Source organism: Manis javanica, chromosome 1 (assembly GCF_040802235.1).
Source record: "Manis javanica isolate MJ-LG chromosome 1, MJ_LKY, whole genome shotgun sequence".
NCBI classification, from domain to species: domain Eukaryota; kingdom Metazoa; phylum Chordata; class Mammalia; order Pholidota; family Manidae; genus Manis; species Manis javanica.
Genome location: NC_133156.1, coordinates 120,419,773 through 120,442,022, shown reverse-complemented (window position 1 = coordinate 120,442,022; position 22,250 = coordinate 120,419,773). Strand labels below are relative to the sequence as shown.

General features: G+C 37.6%; 1 protein-coding gene across 2 annotated transcripts in view; it reads right to left on the bottom strand.

Moving 5' to 3' along the window:
• The window catches only part of LIFR (LIF receptor subunit alpha), a 71,604-nt gene that overhangs the window by 30,392 nt on the left and 18,962 nt on the right, over window positions 1-22,250 (bottom strand). For both annotated transcript variants that reach the window (XM_037002327.2, XM_037002331.2), the window contains 6 exons: window positions 18,791-18,951; window positions 16,597-16,711; window positions 14,055-14,194; window positions 8,796-8,959; window positions 2,478-2,652; window positions 387-641 (listed from right to left, as the gene is read on the bottom strand). In XM_037002327.2, coding sequence (XP_036858222.1) covers window positions 387-641; window positions 2,478-2,652; window positions 8,796-8,959; window positions 14,055-14,194; window positions 16,597-16,711; window positions 18,791-18,932 — 991 coding nt within the window. In that variant the 5' untranslated portion in view covers window positions 18,933-18,951. The remainder of the gene's footprint in view (window positions 1-386; window positions 642-2,477; window positions 2,653-8,795; window positions 8,960-14,054; window positions 14,195-16,596; window positions 16,712-18,790; window positions 18,952-22,250) is intronic.

Below are 22,250 nucleotides of genomic sequence, written 5' to 3'. Positions count from 1 at the left end.
TTTAATTTAGATATTCTAAAAAGGTATGCTTCAACTAGGTAGGAAATTAACTTAAATGAAGCAATTTCCAAATAATACAGGATTAAGAAATATTATATACCAACTACCCTTGACTCAACAAGTTTTTAACTAAGAATTTAAACTAAAAATTAGCAGCTGGATGCTTCAAATCTCATTATAAAACCTACAAATCATGTGGATACAGGTATACAGAAAACAAGCTTGGAACTCATCTTAAAACAAAAACTCTAGCACCTTCATGTATCATTTATATGAAAGAATTAAGAAAAATGAAAAATAGAATCATTCCCCAGAAAAAGCATTAAGGCTTTCAAAGATGACCAAACAGATTGATAGGAACTCTTTAAAAAGTATTATATACTTACACCCTGCAAAAATAACTGTTCCAAATATGTTATCTTCTGTTGTGAAAACCACATTTGTTCCACTATTTGCAGAAACAGAAATGTTATGGATCTTGATTGCAACATTTTCCCCATCAAGATGGATAAGAGAACACTTTGTTTGTCCAATCTGTGCTGATAACACTTTTTCTTGAGTCACACAACAAAATGTTATATCTGTGCCTACAAGTATCACCTTGTCTTGAGGAAAAACTTTGGAACGAGAATCAGGAGACCCTAGAAGGAGCAAAAGGGATTACAAATACTTTAGAAGTCTTTTCCTATGAAAGGCCCAATGTATGTAAAACATACTGCTAAGTGCTTTGTAATAAAGGGTGCCCAAAGATAAGTTATGTCCCCATGTTTCTAAAGAGAAAGACATACAATAAATAAATAAAAGTGTGTGTGGTTTTATTTACTTATGATAGGGTAATGGTAGGAGAGCAGAGGGGATTGTAGGTCAATGTCTAAGGTTACAGGTTAATGTCTAAGAAGTCTAAAGGTTCAAATTAATGGGTTTATATCTACGTGACAAATCAAATGCAAGAAAAACTCACTCACTAAATAATTCCATTCCTTTGAAATGATTCTATATGTTTAGAGCAGACTTCTTTCCATCAGCCTACATAAATGTTTAAGCATTTCACATGCTAAAAAATACTTTTCATTAATTCCAACTCTCTGCATGTTAAACCCAAACCTTTTTAAAATTTTTCCTAAACAGCCAATCTTTTCAATTATCTCTAGTTTCCCTTCTGCCTATTACTTGATTTCATGTACTGCAATGTGGCTTCTACCCTGACCATTCTACAACATGGCTCACTGGTCAGATTGCTCAATCCAATCTCCACTTCTCAGGAATCCTTCCCTTTGACTTCCACAGCATTTGGTATGCTGTGTAGTCTTCCTTCTCAAACCTCCCTTCCCTCTTGGGTTGCATATACCACTGTACTGTCCTGGGCTACTCTTAATCTTTTGGCTGCTGTTTGTTTTGCAGGCCTTTTTTTTTCCATCCTACCCTTAGACATACAACCTTCTAAGGGTTTGTCTTTGGCCCCCTGAGTTATGTTAACCTCTAAGATTAAAAAAATTTCATTATCACATATATTTGATGATTCTCAAATATGTATCTCCAGCTCCAATTGATCATCTGGATGCCACACTTGTATTTCCAACAGCCTATGAGACATTGCTACCCCGACACTTCGTAGGTATCTCAAGCTCAACATGTTAAAAATAAAATTTATCTTTCCCATTAGATGGGCCTAATTTGTTCATGTATTTTCTGTCTCAGTGAACATCACCAGCTACCTGCCTGCCCAAACTAATAGTCCTCTTTGTTTCTATTTCTCTCTTAGCAAATGCACAGTCACTAATTCTAATTCTGTCTCTTCAGTGTTTTCACACCTGTTCCCCCTTTATACTTCTAAGTCCAAGTATCCTAGTTTACACTTTTACTGTCTTTTGCTGAACTGAAACAAGATTCTTATTTATCTTCCTGCTTCCAGTCCTTCCTTCCTCAGATCCATTTTTCACATTGTCACTAAAGTGGATAATCTTAATGGTTAGCAGCCTTTTTAATGAGTTAATTTTATTGACAACAGTTTTCGAGGCCCTCTCTCACACTGTCAACATTCTACCTGCATATGAGTTGTAGTCTAGGTACAGATGATTTTTGGTATACTTTCAGATTCCATATTGTCTGCAGTAACTGTGGCTAACAGGGGTCTGCTCTGTGGACAAGAAGCTGGGAGACTTTTTTTTGTAAATATAGACTTAGTTTCATAACCTATGTAAAATTTTTAAATACTCTTTGATGCCTAACACAGTGATTTTCAAACCTGGATATTTATCCAATCACTCAGGAAGTTCTTTAAAAATACAGATTGCTGAAGCCTATATCCTGGAGTTTTTAAATCAAGATGTTCTGAAATGGGGGGACTTGGAAGATCTCCAGGTGAGCCTCATGCAGCCAAATGGGGTTCAGAGAACTGAAAGCTTTAACAAAACATTACCCTTAAGCAAGGCTAATATAATTCATTTGAAACAAGAATTCTTTAAAAATAAGCTTACAAGAAATGTTCTTCAGTAGGCTCCAGTCACTCCACTCTTTGTGACCAGAGAAATGAGGATCATCAATGTAGCACCTAATTCCCACATAATGAGTGGCACACTCCAAGGGCATGTCTGAGGTCCAACTCCAGTGATGAACTGTGTCTTTTCCAGTCAGAGTTGTGTTGTGAGTCACCTAAAAAATGAACACAAACACAAGACATTTCCCGATAGTGATATGTTCTGCTTTCCTTCAGGATTAAAAAACACAGCAGACTGTATACCATTCCAGCTAAATAAGGTAAAAGTTTGTCCGTTTTGCAAAACTATCTCAGTTTTCTATGAGGCATAACAGGAGAGTTAGAGTAACAACGATCACTTTTGGTTCTTCAGCTTTAGGCCCTACTGCATTACTATACAAGAAGCACAGTTCACAAGACAATATACCAACATCTCAGATGATCTCCATTTTTCATGGAGAAAAAATAATTAATAGCTTTTTATATCCAAGAGTTAAAGTCAAAGAGAGGAACAGCATTTCAACAAAATAAATTATTGCTTTAGACTAGATTTGTTTTTTATATGTGTTAAATATCTTAAATTTTATTTTTAAATGGTCAACTTATAATAATATAAAATATTAACCTCAATTGTGAAAAATGGGCAACATTTCAATCAAATTTTGAGAATTTACTAAGAAAGACTTTGGGACTTCTGGTTAAAGACAACAGTTTAAATAAATGTATTTCCTTCTCTCATACCTCCTGAAATCCCTCCAAAACAAGAGTACACAGTTTACTTTTTAAGGCATAAATGCACAAGGACAAAAAAATAGGAGAAGAAACATCACCAGTAAAATTTTGGGTGCTGGAAAGCAGATGGACAATGGTAACTGACAGAAGACCTGAGAAAGCTGAACCTTACGTGTCTAATGGAAAAGCCAGAAACCACCTGATTTCTATCACAGAAAAGCCAAAGGGCCTAGGAAGTGGCTACACCAGGTTCCCCTGAAAATGCATACTGAAAGTGAAATGCTAAACAGGAAGACTGCTTGAAAGCTGTTTGAAAGTATGTTTGACTCCTAGATCCCCTTCCACACTGTACACTACCAAAGGATGACCTTCTTCATCTTGGCAGAAGAATGGATATATATGCTCTGGAAAAGTAAAATAAAATACCTCTGGGCTTAACAACCTCAGAAAGAGGTGGAAAAGGGGAATACCATACCCAAAACAGGGGGACTGCTAACCTATGCGTTCTGAAAGCTGTGGTACTCCTGCATTCTTCCCATACTCAGCTCCCAGTATACTGAAGGAGTCTCCCCCAAATACTCTTCTGGGGCATATTAACAGGCCAAAGTAAAAATCTGAAGTAGTAGTGTTAGATTTTTCCAACTAGACAGCTCATCCTAATCCCCTACAATGAAGCCCCAGTCAACAACTTCCAACCAAATAGAAGTTCCAATCATATTTTTCATACTTAGGAGCCACTCACGTAAATATGAACAATAACCAGGATGACCAGAAAGTGGAGAAAAAATTCTAATATGAAAGTCAAAGATCAAAATAAAGAAAAAACAACTTGAAAATACTGCACAGGAAGAAAAATTTAAATCATTAATATCCTCAGAGAGAAGAGGAGATACTGCATTCACGAAGAACAAGATACATTAAAAGGAGAGAGAGAACAAAAAAAGGATCTCTTTCAAATTAATAGAAATTCAGTAGCAGAACTGCAAGATAAAGTTTAGGAAAAACTCAGAAAATAAGGCAAAATAAAAAACAGGTGGAAATTTGGAACTATAATAAGACAATCAGAAAACTAGTCTGAAGGTCCAGTTTCTAAAGAACATTTCTAAGAAAAAAAAGTAGAAAAGAGAGATAAGGATATCAAAGATAAAAAATAAGAAAATTTACCACGCTGACAGACATGGGTTGTCAGATTGAAAGAGGCCCGGTGAGTGTCTAGCACAACAGATAGAGATCCACAGTAAGAAACATATGAACAATGCCTTCAAAATCTTGAGAAAATTTTGCAACCCAGAATTCTAAACGCATCTAAATTAGCAATCATGAGAGAGTACAGAATAAAGGCATTTTCAGAAACATCAGGTCTCAGTGAGATCATCAAGTATCATTTCACATTCAACTACAAGTGTATGAAAGTTCTAATTGCTCTGCATCTTCACAATATTTGGAATTGACAATCTTTTAAATTTTGTTGACAACTGATTTAAATAAAAAAAAATAAGATATACCTACAAGTTACCATTGCAGAGAGCAAAGCATTTCTAATAAATAGCAAATAACTACTAGAATACATGTTTCCACCAAAATGAGGAAATAAGAGGAAGACAGAAAACTGAGGAAAATAGGATCCATCACAAGAAAAAGGTAAAGAATCCTCTGGAATGGTAATGGAGCATATTAGCTTCCTAACAAATGTGCCTGACACAGGTTTGTCTTGAATGGGTTATCTGTGTACCTAGGCATTAATCTCCTTAAACCTAGGGCTGGCTAGCAGGAATAGAGGCTGCTGGAATCCCTGAGATACCTCCATCCACAAAAATCCTCAGCCATTTACTGCACTACAATTACTGCTATACAAATACTGTCAGTATCTGCATGAGCCCTGTGTGAAAAGAGTTGGGAAATAAATCAGAGGCCCTCAGAGAGTTATTCACAAGATAAAACTGATAAAATACTAGTATGCTTGAACCTGGAGAGAATTTAGGATTTAGTTAATGAAGCAGACAAAAAAAACAAAAATACAAGACAATACAAGAAGTCATACCAAAAAAAGGAAAAGTAAGAATAATATACACTACTTGATTCAGTTGTGGTTAGTGTTCATATTGGTCTACCAAAAATATATAAAAGAATGCTATTGGGAAAGGTTAAGAAATGTGAGTGAGAGAGTCAGGGAAGAGATAGTGATTGACAGAGTAAGAAAACACATTCTTGCCAGCACAAATTGCACAAGCATGCCAGTGTGTGTGCCAGGCTGGGAGGAGAGTGGGGACTGAATTCACACTTTTCATTGTGGGAAGTTAGTAAAACAGTTATCAAAACTGAAAAGAAAAATTAAGGAAGAGCAATATATGCATTGCTGTTTGGAAAAATGGGGATACATAATAAAGAATCAACTAACATAACTGAAATTGGTTGTTTACAGGGAGAGAAAGATGGCGGGGGCGGCAGGGTGGTGGGGGAGCTGACGCTGCCTAACCCCAGGGATCATTTACATCTTGGTCTGTGCAGTGCATGGCTTCCACCACTGCATGGGAGACTGTGAGCAGAAACTGTCAAGTTATAAATGGAACACTATAAATGAAACACTAATGTATAGTATTCTTGATCTTTAAGCTATTACAAAATTGTAGCATTATAACCTGTCACAAGTAACAGTTATTAGTATTTCTGCCTTAAATTCTGATATTAATAACATAAAATTATAAACAAAATTGCCACATTTTACTATGGACCTGCATCATTTACCTTCTTATAGTTCACTTTTTCAAACTAACTTGTTCTATTTTTGTTGTTCTTGCCTCTTGCTGTATTTCCCCATCTTCAAAGATCATATTCCCAAAGGTGGGAATTACCACCTTGCCATTGTCATCTTTCTCTGCAGCTTGTGGCAGTAATTTATATGACCTTAGAATAATATTTCCATTTATTTATATTTGATTTCATTCACACTACAAGGAGTATCCCTCTTATTTTAGCATTCCTACGTTAAAAAAAACCTAGCCTCCGAAGGAAGTAATGACAACTAGTGGTTGCTTAGCAGCTTTATAAATATCATATCATTTACTAGAGCAAATATTAGCACCACTTTAGCAATGAGAAACAGGAGATTTGGAGAAGTCACCCTAAGCTAGTAAGTAGTAATGCAGAGTACAAAATGTTAGGCCACAAAAAAAGCTATGTATAATACAATTTTGTTTAAATAAGTAATATTTGTAAGACAACAATGGTACCACTGTATCAAAGCTAGTTGCAAATTAGATTGACAGACAAGAAAAGAAAGAGCATTTTAGGCTGAGGTAATTAGAATGGGCTTTAAAATAAGGGGCAGGATTTGACCTGGATCTTGAAATGCGGGTTTGATTTGGAAGAGTAAAAAGGAGAGGGAGGGCATCTTGGATGAAAATAAATATACTTATTTTGTAACACAAATTGTAGTGGTTAAGAAACAACACAGACAATATCCATCATATCATTGGTAAGTTTTCACAAATGCCTAGGGTACCTAACTGGTTTTCTTGGTTTCACTGGATATGGCTGGTAATTGTAGGTCTGCTTTTGTTATGTAGCTGTATTCCTATTATGTTAATGTGTGTGCGCAATTTAATTAGTAGTTTAAAACCTATACATGCTTATGTTACTCTACAAGAAATGTCAAAGAAATAATCAATCTTCCCATGCTTTCTTCCATCTGCTACTTCTATAGCTTTTCTTCTTCCTTTCTAATTACAACCCTTTAGTAGAATTAGTGCCTCATATCGAAAATTACCGAGTATCGTAATTCTTCCAAGTGGTAAAGATACCTCAAGACAAATGCTGGGCATAGAAGCCACAGGGCATAAATCTGCAAAGAAGTAAAAAGCTAACCTTTTCAAAGAATATTGCTTCTCTCTCACTTACCAACTCTACATTTCCCTGTATGGCCCCAGAAGATGACTGGTTAGCCAGAGACGGGTAAGATTCCTCAAGGGAGGAACAACCTAAGACAGGCACAGTCGCAGGGGGACCATCAGGAGAGAAATTGGGGATCAACAGAGGTGAGGCTTAGAACCTCACCCCCCTGTTTTGAGAGAAATCTTCTGCATCCATGGATGTTTGGATTAATACTTAGTCTATAGGCACAGACCTGATCATCTATATTTGCCCTCTTACAGCACTAAACTATATTTTCTACCTTTATTTTGCATCTACCTACCACTTCAGCATTTTATTAAAATAATAATAATAATAATAATAAGGGAGAAATGTGGGATTCACATATAAATCAAGTATAAAAATCAAACAAATAATTATATCTGACTTGACTGTTTATAGTTCATGATGCGTGATCAAAACCCAAAGTTTCTGTGATATGACTGCCCTTGCACTGTTCACCATGTAAGAACTTGTTCGTTATGCTTCAGAAGATTGTAGACTGTTGAGAAATAGGCTTGGGGTTGATTAATGACTGTGCATTGAGTCCCCTATACAGAATTTTATTGTTGTTAACAACCATTTGATCAATAAATATGAGAGATGCCCTCTCAAAAAAAAAAAAAAAAACACAGAGTCTGGAACCAAAATGCCTAGGTTTGAGATCTGCTTCTACAATTTAATGTCTTCCTGTGACTACCTTCATCTGTAAAATGGGGATGATGCTAATAATGCTTCTCTTATGGCCTGTTGTAAGGATGCAAACAATCAGCATACATAGAGGTTTTACAACAGTGTCAGGAACAAAGGGAGGCTCTGGATACATGGTATCTACAATTACAGCTGCTACTGTTTTAGGAATGTAACACATAGGTCATCAAAAAGGAAAAATAAGATAGTAACCATGAAATGCAGAATAATACTATTTATTATTCTTTATTGTCTTTTCTGTATACTTAAGCAAATAAATTATAAAATCATAAGATGGTCTTCTAATTCCTAAATCTATAACTAAGCATATTTCAAATCCATTGAGGAAAAGAATAAAAGGATAAAAGGGGGAATTACTATATACCAGCTGTCAAAACTTTTTACTACCATTTCTCATTATCCCTTAGATTAAGAGTAAACTAAAGATAGATCATAAGGAAACCATTCATAAACTGTATTTTAAAAAATGAGAGGGAAAAAAAGCATGAATTAGTAAATATAAGAACATTATTTCAGAATCAGACAAATTCAAATTGATAGAATTATACAAAATTTCTCAACAATTACTATGGCTAAACATATAAAACCATTTACTCTTATGCTTATGCTATTAGACAAAGATAAAAATAATGGACTGGTTTATATGTATACTTTTATTTCATTTATATAAAAACCATATAAAAGAGGCTAAAAGGAATACACAAAGATAACATTTATCATGTTCAGGTGGTAGAATCATGGATTTATTCCTCCCTTAATTTCCTAAACCTCCCATAATGGTTATACTTTATTTTATTAATTAAGTGATTTTTGAGTCATGGCATCCAGTTTTTAATGAACCTCGCAACGATTATTTGACCTACTTTCTTAATGTAAAAGTTCACCAATGCCACCTTAAACATCTTTAAAAAATTATTTGGTTTCTTGAATGGCGCAGGAAAAGAAATCTATTTTTGTTCAAACTTACTAATTTTACGATTTCCGTATTTTCTTTACGTAGAATTTTCATTTCCCAGATGACATCTGAGTGATGTGGAAAAACAGATCCCCTGTCATTCCACTTTAGGTATAACGTAGAAGTTGAAAAATCAGCAGATAAATTCAAGATCTCTGGAGTATTTGGAATTAAAGCTTAAGAAACAAAAGATAAAACTTAGTGAAACAAGTAATGATTTTTCATATTTTAATATGAAATTCCATTAATCAACTAATTTTAAACTGTATTCCTTATTGATCAAAAAATAATGAAGAATTAAAAGCAAACTCTCAAACCTATTACTGAAAAAGAGAACAAATATATGTATTACTTATATAAGTAGTTCCTTTATTCATATGTTTCATCATCCAAGTTTGAGAAAATTATCAGTTGGCTGTTTAATATTCTTAGTATGTCTTCTATATAAACAACAACTGGGTTCGCATAAAATGCTACTGTCATCTGGTCTGGAATCTACAAATTGGCAATGTATCAGAGAAGTAAAACAGCTCCCTTTGTATGGCTACTGGCCAGACCTAAGAAGATGACAGAATATAGAAAGCTTGCCATGGTAAAACTTTCCATCTGTTTCTCTGCACGCTTTCACTCATCTCTCAGTGTCAGAGATCCCTTGCTGGGAAAAGACAGTCACTGGAAGAGCTGGTACTGGTCTAGGTATCAGTGAATAGCAGCAAGACCAGAGTAATGACCAGGCATTGCATGAGGAAGCCAACGGGGTGCTGTGCAGATCTAAGAGGTACTCAGCAGGATCTAAGAAGTCCTTCAGAATGGCTAGTTTAGCAAGAGTGTGCATGGGGATTCAGAAAGAGATAAGATGATTAAGTAGGAGACTGCTGGAGAAAGTCTTGCTTAGAGTGGTAAGGATACAGATCGTGATGCCGTATTTGGAAAAGAAAGGACAAAATTGATGAGCATTTCAAAGAAATGATTGGGTCAAAGAAATGAAGGATTAATGTAAGGAGAAAGGGAAACATCTAACATTTCCTCAAGTTTCTAGCCCAGAAAGCAGCAAGAAGGCTAAAGGGATCAGGGATTACTGTGAAGAGATGCAGGAGACTGGCAGTGCATAACCAGAGTCAGAGGAAGAAGACACAAGCCAGGAAGGGTCTGCAGACAGTTAGTGAGGCTCATGGACACATTCAAGAGGAACTCACTGAGGGTCGTGAGAGAAACAAACAAAACTGTCACCTTCAGGGAACCAGAGACCCCAAGAAGAATCCTAAGAGGAAATGACATAGAAGCAGAGAGAAACCAGAGAAAATTTAGGATCACTGAAATAGGTTGTTAAGCCAAAGCAAACAGAATTCCTAGAGGAAGACTGAGACAACTGACAGTAGTAAGTAATTGAGACGGAAGTGTAGGAGGGTGTGGACTACATTAGAAAAGCTAAAGAGAAAAACTGTGCTCAAAAGGTATGGCATCTCATAGGGAGAAACTAGAAAATTAATACAAAAGCAGAAGAGTGAGGTATTCTTCAAAGTCTTGAAGTGTCCTTACCTATAGGGGATGGTAAATTATTGAAATTTTTGATTCAATGTAAAACACACAAGGTATAAGCCTGTTCTATTCTACAAGATGTAAGCTTTGTCGTATGAGGGGCAGAGAAAATGGGGGCTCTTTCTTGCATGTTCTCTCCTCAAATGTCCATAGACACATGCTCGTAGGCCTCATCTCTATCCTAATGCTTCCCCATAAAGCTCAGGGCCAATAAAATAGCCATAACAAGCACAGGTACAGGAGTTTGGGTAGGTGAATGCACTAAGTAACAAAAATGGCAGAGCAAATCAATATGCATTAGTCCTGGAACATAAAAATAAGTTCTTAATAAATCTAACTACAATTTGCTGACCACAGTGCTCTATACTGGATATATGTAAAATGTTTAGGGATGTACAGGAAACACTACATGTGGACTGAGAGCCGAAACTACACAGCAAAATCAAGTTACATAGGACATAGTTATACAGGACAAGTTATACAAGAACAGAGGAGAATGCTTTAAAGAAGAATTTTTAAGTGGGAAGCTGCTTTTAAAAAAAGAAGCTGCAAAAGAGAAGTAAGAAGCTGATTCAGTGCCAGGAGAAGTTGTTCATGGTGCCAGTGTGACTACACAGAGCACAGGCTTACAAGAGCATGATTCTTTCAAATGTTTCAAGATGTCATAATGTAGTAACTTAAAAATTATGAAACAAGTATTTCACTAAGGCAATATTCATCTACTAAAATGCTTTCCTCCCTGAAAAGTACATATAATTTATATTTTATTTAAATAGCAGTGGGTATTCTTCAAAACACAAGTCATATCCAATACTTTTAGCTAAAGACAGTAATAGCCATAATTACAAATGAAAGGGTTAAACACACACACATACATTTTTTCACTACTTCATAGTATACTTCAGGATACACATGGGAAGTTCCCCTGAGCTCCCATGAACTATCACCTGCATTTCTTTCCAGCCAGAATAGACATTTGAGGACAATGTTAACTTGCTTTCTTGAAACTAGGAACTTTTAGGAGAGAAATTTAATCCATGTTTATCTTTTACAGCTTGTATATCCTTACCCATAACCTCCATGCTCTTTCTGCCTTAGAATATCAGAAGATGGAAGCATTCCCAGATCTTTTATAGGATCCATAGTATTTATTCTCACTCAGAAAGATCCAAATTTTCAGGTTATTTTAAGAAACTCAGGGCATTAAAAGTCTTGTAAAACCTTATTTTTGTGCTTGCCCTTGTCAATTAAAAGATTAGATCTTTGTATAAATGTTAAATATATTTTTTGCTTTATATGTATACTTTTGAAAGAATCCTAAGGTCTAGAGAGAACTTAATTTCTCTTTAGTAGCAAATTGTCGAAGAACCCAGATCCTTTAATGCACAGCTTCACAGTCATTTCACAGCTTCTCTTGCACACAGTAGGTGCTCAAAGATTTATTGATGCATCCATCTTCCCCTTATATTCATCTAATTTGCTTTTCCATTTTCTTATCAGTATGAATTACCTCATTAGTAGTAGTAGTAGTAACAGCTTAGTATTGGGATACAGTTAATATTCTAATCAAAGCAGGTCTGTTATTAAAAATGCTATCAACAAATTATATGATGTGTAAAAACAATGAACTATTAATCAAATAAGTCACCTAGAATCTGTTTTGATTTGCCTTTCTAACTCTTTTTATCTAACGCTGTCCTCTTCAAGCAGCTTCCCAGATGGAACAGTCTGAAAAAATAGCACAAACTGGCCCTCTGACAGTGTCCTGGGGAATTTTTTTAAAAATCTGGAATAAAATTAAGTTAGATTCCTCATACCTTACTACAAAATTATTCCAGATGGATGAAAGATTCAAATCAAGCATGATAACAAAACCAAAAACTCATAAAGAAAATAGCAAGGGATTCTATTTATATAAAAATGAAAACCTGTGGCATGAAAAATACCACAAAGTTTAAATTTTAAACTTGGCAAAGCTTCCTTTGTAGCAAATATGACAGAGTTAATGACCATAATATGGAAAAAGCTCTTGTCAACTGATGAGAGAAAAAATGAATTTTAATACAAGAGAAAATTTACAAAGGATACAAATACACAGTTCCAAAAAGCATAAAAATGACTTATAATTTTTTAAAAGTAACCACAGAAATGAAAAAATAACAGTACTATAATTTGGGAGCCATCAGATTGAAATGGCAAAACTATGAGAGGTAGACAATATCCAGTCCTGGCAAAGGATGCGGAAGAGCAGGTACCCTCTAATACGATGTTTGTGGGCATGCAAAGAGATGCAAAATTTTGGAGAATAACTGGCAACAGATATCAAAGGTTCTAAGAAGAAGAATGCCTTTAATGTAGTATTCCCAATTCAAGGAAGTTAGACTAAGGAAATCTTCACACAAATTCAGCAACATGTATGTGGAAAAGATGTTCAGTGAAGCATTGGTTATAATATTGAAAAACTGGAAACAAAAATCTCAATCTTAATAGTCAATCACTTAAAGCAATTTGGCATCTCCATTCAATGGAATACTATGCAGCCTATAAAAATAATATATTTTTACTTAGATAGAACTTGAAAATCTAGGTCTTTGGTAAAGCAGGGTAATAATATGAACTTTATTTTTCTATGTATATGCACAGAAAATATATTTAACTTTTAATTTCATACTAACAGTAATTCTCTGGTGGCATTGGGATCGTGGCTGATCTGTACAAACATCCTCACATGTATCTTACACACAACTATTGAAAGGAAATAACATGATTTTCCTCTCTTCAACTTAAAAGATGGTCCTAAGTAGCACTTGACCTGGTAAACACTTCAGCCAGAAAATGGGACAGACTCTAAGTCCTGGACAGATGCTCTGTTTTATCCTTTCAAAATTTCTGCTACCTCAGACACAAACCACTTGCAGCCTATCCATGAAACTAGACAGATTGGCAAGTTAACATTTTCCTCCCCTTGTTTCAAAGTAAGTTATTCTTATAAGACTCAGTATAATATCATCATGATGCCACTCCCATAACAATTACCAGGAGTCAACAAACCTGCTTACCCCACCATTAAAAGAGTCAAGACTACTGGCATTTTTAAGGCCTTCTTTGTAGCAAAATTTCCTTCTCATCAGCCTGGATTTATTTCCTTGCTTCCACCTTGTACCATATGTTCTAGGCATTCAATTCAACCAAGGTGTTTGCAAAAGATGCCTGCTGTTTGCAAGGCACTGGGCTGGGTGTTAGGTGTAGAAGATAAACTTCCTGCACTCGTGGAAACTATTTTCTTGTGAAGGAGACACAGAGAAAGCACATAATAAGCTACTAATGCAATTGTGAGAAATGCCACAAAGGAAAATACAGATTGCCTAAGGGAATGTTGTGAAAGTAATGGACCTCCTGTGGAAGAGGATGGTCAAAGAGCACTTCCTAAAGCAAGGGATGCCTGAGAAAGTCTGAAAATTGTGCGGGAATCAACCAAGCAAAGGGATGAAAAGTACCCAGCTGTGGGAAGGATCCTGAACTCTGTGACATCCGTTTTGACTGACTAGAAACAAGTCTACTTCCTTCTTATCTTGGCTATGCTCTGCCACACCGGTACGGCTGCTGGGTAAACAGAAGCACAACCACTGAGATTGAAAAGAACAGCAACCCCTGCCAATTGTAAAGTGCTGCCATGCTAACAAAGGCACCCTTTTGAGTTATTTTCAAATGAATTTTGTTTCAAATACTTACAAACACTTTTTTCATTTAGTGTGAATTTATTTATAGAACTTTCAAAGTCATGTCGAGGTTTTATTGTTATTTCATGATCACCCGGTAAAAGAGCTGGGATTTTAGTATTTGCTTTCTCCAGTTGATAACAAGAATGGGACCTGCAATGTAACAATTTGGATTTTAATTCACAGGTAAAAATAATAGTATAATTTTCATAAAAACCTGACTAACATGAAAAGCCCTGGAAATGCCTGCTCTTTTGTATACAAGGTAATAGGTTATAACTACATTTTAAAACTGAAAAAGAAAAGGTTAACTGTAAGTGCACCGAAGAGGTAGTAAGAAAAATGACCAGACTGTGCCAGGAAACTGAGTCAGTAGGATGGTTCTTTCAAGAAACTCAGGATTTTCACATGCCCTTCAAATGCCCACCTTTGTAGCTTGATCTCCCACTGCATGTGGCCACCAACTAAATACCCCCATGCCTAGCCCAGACCTTTGCAAGGCTGCTCACACTACGACGGTGCTCAGCAGACACCGAGGACAGAAAGGACACAGCTAGCTATCGCCCCACACACGTCTTGATGTGGTTGCTCCTCTGTCTTGGCTGATGGTTCACTGAACAAAACTTTCTCATCAGCTGTGCTTTCAAAACACTTCCAGGTTTCCACCCTTTATCTCATAGACAGAAGTGGTTTCTTCCTCTGTGGTTCCATGGCTCTTTGTATCTTCATGGAGCACATTTACATATTTTTATGGTGATTCATATGCATGTCTACCTTCCTGTGAAAAGGGCCTTTCAAGGGCCTGCTGCATCCCTGCCCCGTCCCAGCACTCCTCATCCTCCCACGGTGAGGTTTCAGCGGGTGCTGGGAACACGCCACCATCCTGGTTCTCTAACCTAGGCCACTCGGTGCATTCGTGCCATGGCACCCAGTATTCTTTTGGGCTGGAGTGTTCTTCTGCCCTTTCCCTAATGAGGAGAATGAGCACTCCTCTTCCACAGCCTCACCTCTGCCAGCCTCTCAGGGCCTCGTGCCCCGAGGCAGTGCCCCTCAGCCCTCCCAGAGAATTCCACAGGCACTTCGCCCACAGCATGGGCATGCTTTGTTCCTTGTGAACTCCTGGCAAGCCAGAACAATACCTCTCTGAGTAGTGCTACTGGCCAAAATTTTCAGGTTCTCCTCCTCTGGATTCACAGCAGGAAGTACTTCCTTGCTCCTCAGAAGCCAGACATGGAGAAGTCACTTTATTTGCAGAGAAATCTGAGGGAGTCACATCTCCCACATCAGGAAGGAAGCTCTTAACAGCCAGTGCAGGCTGTGCTCCTCTCCTCCCTGTCCTGATGCTCTCGAAGGGAAGGAACCCCTTGGCCTGTGGCCCAAAGGGAGAGACATGGGGCAAAGATGCTGGCTGACCCAAGACAGACACACAACAGGAAATAATCCTGTAGTTTCACAGCAGAAAATAGGGAAATAAGGTATGAGGGTCGTTTCTGCAGCACAACTGAGATCACCCTGGTTGATACATCATTATAATACTTAGATTAATGCTCAGTAAATGTACACTGAAAGGGAAAAATCTGAGTGCATTTAAATACATGTTTATGTCAATTTACATTAGGACTCCTCATCAGCAAACTGGGAGTAGGAGTTGCTGAGCTGGAACTCTCCTGGCATTGCTGAATAACTGAGAGCCCTGCTGGGACTGGGGAAAAGCAAGGAGAATGTTCTGGCTTACAGACAGCCCAAAGGACTCAACTGCAGGCGCTGGGACCTATAACCTACTCCAAGATGACATAAGAGGGTAAGGTGGTGTGAAAAGTATGGCACTTGCCTCCTGATGTCCACTCCCCCTTTGTCTTCACAATATTAAGAGATGCTTTATCTGGGCACATTGCCATTTGCTAGGAGAACACATTGCCAGCCTCATATGCAAATAGGTGTAGCCATTTCACTACGCTCTGCTAATGAGATGGAAGCAGAGGAGTTGTGTGGAACTTCTTAGAAGTCCCCCTAAAGAAATACATCTTTCTTTTCCTTCCCACTTTCTGGAATGCAGACATGATAGATGCTCCTTGAGCATCCTTGAACCATGAGATCACATGCTAGGGAAAGCACAGTAGCAGGATAAACAGGGATCTGGTCTCATGTCAGCCTTGAACTGCCTACTCCAGACCTTTTACATGGGAATGAACACCTACCTGTCTGCTAAGCCACCATTACTGGGATTTTGTGTTAAGCAGAGCCAGAACTTGAACCTAACTCAAATAGGCAGACATTGGTTTGGGACAGACCAGTAAAACTTCCCCATAGCAGATCAGAATTCACAAACACATGAGAGGTATATTCCCTGCTTAATGTTCATATAATAAAAAATAATTAAAGTTTTGGCCAGGAGAAGGTATGTTTGCATCTTGACTGTTAAAAGATACAGAATTTTCAGGAAACAAGAGAGCCAAAATACAAATTTCATTAAAAATTTTCCAGAATAAAATCTTTATATACCAAAATTAACAAGAACTTTTCCCTTTATAAATTAATCAAATTATTTCCATTACCTATTTTCAATGCAAACTTCATAAAGAGTGTCACCGCCTGCTCCAGAGGGTGCTTTCCAAGAACAGTCCCATATTTGTAAATTGTTAGTTATACACTTCCAATCACGAGGAGCCCCTGGAGAAGGAGAAACAAGACACACACAGAACATGCTTACTAACATGACTATCATAGAAGGCCAACAAGTCAGAGAGTTTTCAGTGGTAAGTACAAGCACACGCCTGCACAGGGCCACCATTCTTTGGGCAGGGATGAACCTGCCGTCACAGGAAGCACTGTTTTTCTATTTCTTTTTGTAGCTTTGGTTTTAAAAAGAGAGTAAACTGATGAAAGTGGGCCAACTGCTAGAGCACTTAGGGGTTAGGCCTCTACCAAAATACTACTTCCAGCAACTAAGATAAATGGAGGGAGTGGGTAGACTTATTGATGAGACCAAGAGAAGGAAGAGAATTTTAATCTCCAACAGCCCCAACAAAACAAAACAAAACAAAACAAAACAAACCCTCTAAGTAAAACCTATGTGTCTCCCATACTCACAAACATAGCTTCTAAACACACCTAGCCACTGATGCCTCACTACCAGACTGACACCTACAAAAAAATCCCAAAGCCAACCTTTAGATTTTCATGAAGTATATTATACTTACACAGTAATGAACTCACACAAGTCTCTGAGAAATATATGTTTTGTGTAGGTCTAATCAATTGAAAAGCCACAATTCAGAACTTTACAATCCTACTAGTACTTTTTCATATCTATTAAAAAAAAAACAGGGCACACTGCCATCTGCTAGGAGAACACATTTGTGGAATAGATTTGAACTACAAAAAGAAAAAATGTCATTCTAAAAGAAAAAAAATGAAAGAATATGAAGGTAGGGAAATGGGGCAAAAGGGAAAAAGGAAGAAGGGAAGAGAGGGAAGGAGGAAGGGAATAAAGCAATTTTTGTGTAAAAAGGGTATTCTTAGACTATATAAATGTCTATGAAAAAGATTTTTTTATATTTTACCCATAGTTGGCAATGAATTATAAAGCCATTTATGTAAGACAGGAACCAAAACATTAGAAGCACTCACATGATAAAATCATCAACAATCATAAAGTTACTTAAAAGTGATCTTGGGGAAAAGAGAAAATTGGTTTAATTAAGGAAATAATATAAAAACTAAACCCAGGCAGAAGGATGACAAGTTCTTTATAGAAATAAGCTAGTAACATCTATACAAACAGTATTAACATATTTAAATAAGATGAAAACAACATATTATTTAACAGAGATATTTAGATTTCCTTTATGTGACATCCTGAAAGGCAAAAGTAGAGAGACAAAAAATAGATTGGTGTTGGCTGGAGGTGGGCATGAGAAGGGCTGACTACAGGAGGAGCATGGGGAACATTCAGGAATTGTTACTGACTGAGATGCTGTTTTTCCCAGAATTGCATCTCAGAGGTGTGAAGAATGAAGCCAGCAGACAATAGTACAGAGCAACCAGCAAAGCTCTTTTAATGAGTGAAAAGAGAAAGCTCTTGCTACTCAGGAGGGGCTCCAAGGGAGGATGCCATCAGGGTTGTAGTGTCAGGGGGGTTTACATTGCCTCCTGAGAGGAGGAAGTCCCATGCTCCCCAGACCAAATAGGGAACTGAACCATGACATCACAACCCACTCTTGATTGTCTGAAAGTACAATGCTTCATTTACATAGGGCATAACCAATCACAGCTGGGGACTAACTAAGTGTATTTTTGAATGGCTGAGTTGGATTAGAGCTTTTTTTTTTTTTTTTTTTTTTGAAACTTACAAGGGTCTTGAAACAATAACACACAGGGGCTCTGAACTCTATCTGCCTGCTTCCCTCTATTACATGCCTCAGAACGATGGGACTCTTGAGTACCTTGACTGTGCTGGTAGTTACATGACTGTGTGTGTTTGTCAAAACTCACAGAACTTTATCTTAAGAGGGTGAATTTTATTGTATGTAAAGTATACCTTAATTTTTTAAATGGGTAAATAATATTAGGTCTAACTTTATGGGCCTTTTTAAAAGAAAATGAAAGCACACATAAAAAAGATGATAAAGAAAGGGAACTTAACCACAAAAAAACCTGAAGGGTTCAATAAAGACACAAGATGATTTCATAATCAAAATAGTAGTGATACTACAATCAATTAATTCTCTATGACTCTGATGCACTTACCCTTTTTCTGGCTATTGACTTGATTTATTAAATATAGAAGAATAAATGTTAATAAAAGCCACTGGAAATGTGAAGTCAACCTCATTCTTTTAGTGTTCACCATCTGGGATGGTTGTCTCAAACATGAGGAAATGTCCATCATCCATGCAATGTCGTCAGTCCTAGAGGAGGAGGAGAATTTCAAATGGTGTTCAAATTGCTCCAAAAACCTGCCTTAAACTGTGCACACCAACACTGAAAATGGATATACACAAATACTGAAACATAGTATACATTAATAACTTCAGGAACACTAGACTCAAGCTTCCCTGGCTTTAGGAGACACGAACAATCAGACACAGCTGTTGCTTCAGGGAATCATTACAAGGTCAATTCAAATCACAGGCTGCAAGTCCAAGATTATAACTTGGGCACATGTTTACCGGCTCTCCACTCCAACAGTACTGGAGTATAGAAAAGCAGTGCATAAAACTCAAGTTTTGACTATTTTAAGTGATACATGGGATGACATTTTTTTTAGTACTGTACATATTAACTTTTATCATCACTTATTTATGGCAAGGTAATATTAGCTTTCTTTTCCCTTTATACTGTGATATAAAGTTTCTATTTCACATAAATTTAAATAGTTCAAAGAAAAAATCAGGGTTAAATAATAATAAAGGTGCTTTGCAGATGTGACAAATATATTGACAATAACACACAAATGACTGAAGTGTAATAAACACTACAACACCTATAATGGGAAAGGGACCATGCTAGACAAGAGATTTCAACACATTTCTGTTGAAAACTGAAAGCATGTAGATGAGCAGTGACTGAACCTGGAGGGCAGAAAGGAGGGACTGCAATGGAGGTAGGTATCGTTCAGCCTAAGAGCTCCCCCATCTGTCAGCAAATGCTTAGAGACAGCCTACCAAGCACCCGGTCCTTATCCAGGCACTGGAGGCACAACACTGAACTAGACAAAGTCCTGGCCCTTCAGGAGATTAAAATCTAGTTCAGAGAGATACATACATAAAAAAGCAATTTAAGCTCCTGATACATGCTTTAAAAACTAGAACAAGTGAACACGCATTGGAGTGTGTGAGTGAGTGAAAGTCTGCTGCTTGAGGTGAGACCTATGATGAGAAGACTGAGTGATGAGAGCTGGGGAAAGGGCAGTGAGAGCAAATACACAGACCCAAAGACAAGGATGAACTCAGCAGGTGCACAGGGTAGGAGAAGGACCAAGAGGAGTTGGCACACATAATGCCTTCTGGACATCAAAAGGATATGGAAGTTTAATGGGGCTGAGATGGGAAGCCCTGGAGTGTTTTAATCAGGGGAGATCCAGGATCCTATGTGCTCTTTGGGAAGATTTCTTTAGCTGCTACTTGGAGGATAGACTCCAGGGGAGTAGAGAAGAGGGAGAGAAATCAGTCCAAATGAGAAAATGAGTGGTGAGGACTGGGGTTCTGAGAGCAGAGATGGGGAGAGGTGGTCAGAGTCAGGATCTGCTACAGAGATGGAGGGTCTTACCAACGCATCATAAGCAGAACAGTGTGGTGGCTGAAAACACACGCAGGGCGTGAATCCCAGCTTTGCTGCTTGTGGGACATTAAACTCTCTGTGCCCCAGTTTTCTCATCTGTAAAGTGGGGATGATAACTGTATTTTCCTTGTAAGTTTGCTGTGAAAATTAAATAAATATATGTAAAGAACTTGGAATAGTGTCATGAGGTAAGTGTATTTTGTGTATTGTGTGATTTAGGGAGAAGAGAGGAAGGAAGCAAGGATGGCTACTAGATTTAGTGGGCAAACAATGATGGATGGATGGTGGTGCCATTTAAACCACTCTGGGTACATGAAGAAGAAGGCAGTGATTTATGGGGTTGAATCTGAAGATCTGTTTGTAAAAGTCAACTTTGATATGCCTCCATTCCCCACCTCATGTAGGGGCATTCTCCCTACAGAATGTAAAACAATTGTTGAGATCAAGGCAGCTAACAAAGACATGGGGCCAAAGAGGAAAGACTTCCATATCGGACACTGAGGGATTCCTCGGACTATGATGTTCCCATCCACTCTTGTTGAATGAAGACTGACAGATGACAAGTGCTTCCAGTTTACTGAGAACTCCTTTGTCTGACCTTATACTGCCTCATTTTTATATTGGAACAGACAACCAAGGATCACAAACCTACAGGTAAAGACTAAAACAAAAAAGAGAGATTCAGGATAAACAGGATCACCAAAAAGAAAATAAAAACTACTCTTAGAAGAAATAGGGAAAATATGGGAGAGGAAAACTAAAAACCAAACACAAAACCACCTCCAAACAGTATTCTCAGAGTAAATATGGCACAGCCATGAAAACAAGATGATGCAATGAAAAAGGAATACTTAGAAATAACTTATAGCTCCTGTAAGTTAAATATATTAGCTGATATTAAAAAATGTTTAAAGACATAAAACATTGAGCAATCTTTCAGAAAAAAACAAAAGACAAAAATAGAAAATGTGAGAAGAGATGCAAGACACAGGGACTTGATAAAGGAAAGTAGATCTAACATCTGAACAACTGGAGTCCCAAAAGATAATTCAGAAGCACTCTTCTTACTGAAAGCAGAGCTGAGGTCTCTTATTGGCTATTGCTGAACACTGTCAAAACCTCAGGAGGTGAATACTAAACAGTAAATAGTTATAATCCAAACACACACAAGGCACAAGCACACATTTCAAAAGCGCTCAATTATTTTCTGGCTGAGTAACTTCCTAGCCAATTCCAGTGTCACTGAGCTTGCTTATTAGAATGAAAGCATATTCATGGAATGCTGAAAATGCTAGTTGCTGAAGCTGTAGAGTCATATAGTATGTAAAGGAATAACTGAGTATAAGAGACCAAACAAGACCAAACCATGGCTAAATTAATCACAAGCCATATTTACTGACTGGCTAAATATTATCTTGAAATGAAACAGTCCCTTACTACAAGTTTACAGTCTTTCTAGGAGAGAAGTGTCCCATGAAGTGGCAAGAGGAGGGATCAGCCGAGGGCAGCCGAGGACCAGCCGAGGACCAGCTCTGGACCAGGTGTGCGGGCTCAGACGCTCAGCCTGGCTCCATTACTCATTAGCGGTGTCACAGAGAACAAATCACTTAATCCCTCTCAGCTTCAGCCTCAAGCCCTGCAGCACACAGGCCAGCTCTAGACCTGAGAAACTTCCCAAAGCTGAGCTGTAATATTCCATTCTTGTTGGCAGGTAACAAGCAAGCAGACCCACAAGCACAAGGCCAGTGCCAGCAAGAGCCACTGGTCAAGTACGCCACCAGGGAGGGTCAGCAGGTGTCACGGTGGGGTGCCAGGGGTGCTCAGAAACAGGAGGATTAACAGCAGCATTGCCAACCCTGCTTAACTGAAAATAGGATGATAAAATTTTTGTCATGACATTCATGCAGAAAATTTTGAGTAGGTCATT